This window comes from Emydura macquarii, unplaced genomic scaffold (assembly GCF_026122565.2).
Source record: "Emydura macquarii macquarii isolate MOO-44397 ecotype Brisbane River unplaced genomic scaffold, CSIRO-AGI_Emac_v2 contig_1498, whole genome shotgun sequence".
Lineage (NCBI taxonomy): Eukaryota > Metazoa > Chordata > Testudines > Chelidae > Emydura > Emydura macquarii.
Genome location: NW_027131635.1, coordinates 167,491 through 170,030, shown reverse-complemented (window position 1 = coordinate 170,030; position 2,540 = coordinate 167,491). Strand labels below are relative to the sequence as shown.

At 43.9% G+C, this 2,540-nt stretch overlaps 1 protein-coding gene across 1 annotated transcript; it reads right to left on the bottom strand.

The window, feature by feature from the left end:
* Positions 1-1,330: 1,330 nt before the first annotated feature.
* Positions 1,331-1,723, bottom strand: LOC137157432 (helix-loop-helix protein 2-like). The gene has a single exon (XM_067554682.1). The coding sequence runs from the start codon at positions 1,721-1,723 to the stop codon at positions 1,331-1,333; it is 393 nt and encodes a 130-aa protein (XP_067410783.1).
* Positions 1,724-2,540: the final 817 nt, after the last annotated feature.

Sequence of the window (2,540 nt, the reverse complement as noted above, 5' to 3'; positions counted from 1 at the left end):
AATGCCACTCTGCCAGCAGCAGCAAATGTGTGGAAATCAGGCTTTACTACAGATCCTGATTTCTGGTTGACACAAAAATCAACAGCGTTCTTCCCACAGACGCACAGACCGTTCCCTGAAATTTTGGAATTGACTAGATGCAGTCTTCAAAAGGTATCACGTCGCAAACAGAGTAATTGAGTATTAAGCTTTGCTTCGCTTGGCCAAAAAAGTATGATTGCCTAATTGGATTTTTGAGAGATTTAGAAGCTAACACAGACTTCATGGGGAAACATAGGACCTGATTCTGCTCTAACACTGGCGTATTTCAGGAGTCACCTCACTGAAATCAATAGAGTTTCACTGGTGTAAATCTGGTGTAACAGAGGACAATCAGGCCCATAAAGAGAAAATTTGAAATGGTCAGAAAGCAGAAAATAAAATCACATAAAATCTTTTCCATTATTCATCTACATTTTGTTTCAATGGGAATGTTTAAGTAGCATTGGGAAGAATGACTCTGCAATCTCTACAATGTCGTTTTTACAGTCACTTTTCTGATCGTAACTGCACTTGAATAGAAAATACGGATAAATAATGTCAATTCTAAATAAGAACCATTTGAATGCAGCCTTAAGGTAGTTTTATAAAGCAAAACCTTTCCTCCTCCCTGCTGTCTCTGATCTTGATTGTGATTTGTTATGATATCCTTGGCCTTGTTGACAAGTACAGACAGAGCCAGGAAGAAAAAAAAAAAAAAAAGAAGTCTCAGATTCTAAAAGGTATCACAGTGCTCTTGTCTCTTCTGACTCACGTGTGTCTCCTGAGTCTTTTTCTTTGCCTCTTTGTCCCCAGAACATTCCCCTCTGATGTGTTTCATAATTAATGACTCATAACATACTGCTGAGAGAACCTGCTCCCTTGAAACTCCAAGAGGATGAGATGCACTTTCAAGGAGGCAGAATTTATCCTTTGTCCTTCAGTTTTCAGATTCCTTCTGATATTCTTTGTAGTCTGCTACTTCTTCTTCAGCAGATCATCCTCTGATCCTCTTGGTGAGGCTCTTCAGATTCTCATTGTCTGCTGTCTTTGAACTGTACTGTCTTGTCTAGACTAGAAGGGTCACACTCTGCCTCCACTAATACACAGAAAACTCCAGCTGAATTCACTGGGAGCTGAGCACAAGCAGCTGGTGCCTGAATTTAACTGGGCGCTCCAGGTGGCATGGACCATGTCTTTTTTTGTATTTTGTATGGCACTAAGCACTAATCTTAAATAAATAATAAATAATCCCACTCTCTCTTTCTTCCTCTTTCATTCTCTCGCTCCCCTCTTCCTTCTGCTCCACCCCTTATACATCCAGAACATGATTGAGGTAGGAGATATAGCAGATGGCCAGGCGGAGGACCTCAATCTTTGAGAGTTTCTTGTTGGGGGGCAGAGTGGGCAGCAGCTGCCGGAGCTCCCCATAGGCCATGTTGAATGCCTCCACCCGGCTCCTCTCCCGAGTGGCATGAGCTGAGCGGTAGTTCGCTGTAGCCCGCCGGCTCCATCGTTTCTCCTCCTGGCTCAGATGCTGCAGGTTGGCTGTTCCCCCGGGCCTGGCATTTTCTCCATTTTCTGCCACTGGGGTTGGGTTGTCCAGGAGGCAGCTATCTCCCCTGAGGTCACTCCCAGTGAGGGATTCTTGGTCAGAATCTGCCCCCCAGAGAGGATCCGAGAAGTCCATCTGATCCAGCATCATGTTCTTAACCAGAAAAGGAAAGAGAAAATGTCAATGGCAGGATATAAGGAATGTCAGCCCAAAAGGGTTTCCAAATTTGAATTTATAGACAATGGAAATAGAATTGCTCTGCCACACACTGAAATGTTTGAAATGTCTTGTGGGGTGGACTGCAGAAAACATTCAGTACCAGCATCACTACAGAACAACCCCAAGACAGGACCTCAAAAATAACTTCTTTCGTTTCCTACAGCAGGGGGAAAATAATGATCTCCGGATTTCAATCAGGGTACTATCATAGACACCTGTAGGCTTGTGGAAAGCATAAATGGGATGATTTACTGACCACAAAGTCAAAAAACCAATTTTATGTCTCTTTTAAGATACAGCACCCGCTGACTCCATGCTGGAGCATTGGGGTCAGTACAGACTCAAGGAAAAGTGCCTGCTACTTAGTTTGCCACACCAATTCCTGCACAACAGTGCCTCCTAGTATCACTGGATTGTTCTCTTAGAACACCGTCACCACTTCTTGTAGCATCCTGAATTTAATGTGGAGATCTCCCATCCAAGCATGGTGCAGGCCGACCTTGCTGATGTAAGCAAGGTCTGAGTGGTCCTCCCCTACTCAGCCAGCAGAAAGGGGGGACACTTTATTTGCATGGGCTCTGTATTTGCATGAATACAATTAGGTGCTCAGCATGATTGCACTGTATCTGCATAAGCACACGTAGGTGCTGAGCATGATGGGAAATGGTCAGTCTGGATGGTATTGGGTTACAACTCACTTTAGTGTTAACTGCAGGGGTAATGAAATGTTGTCCTCCTATTGTATGAA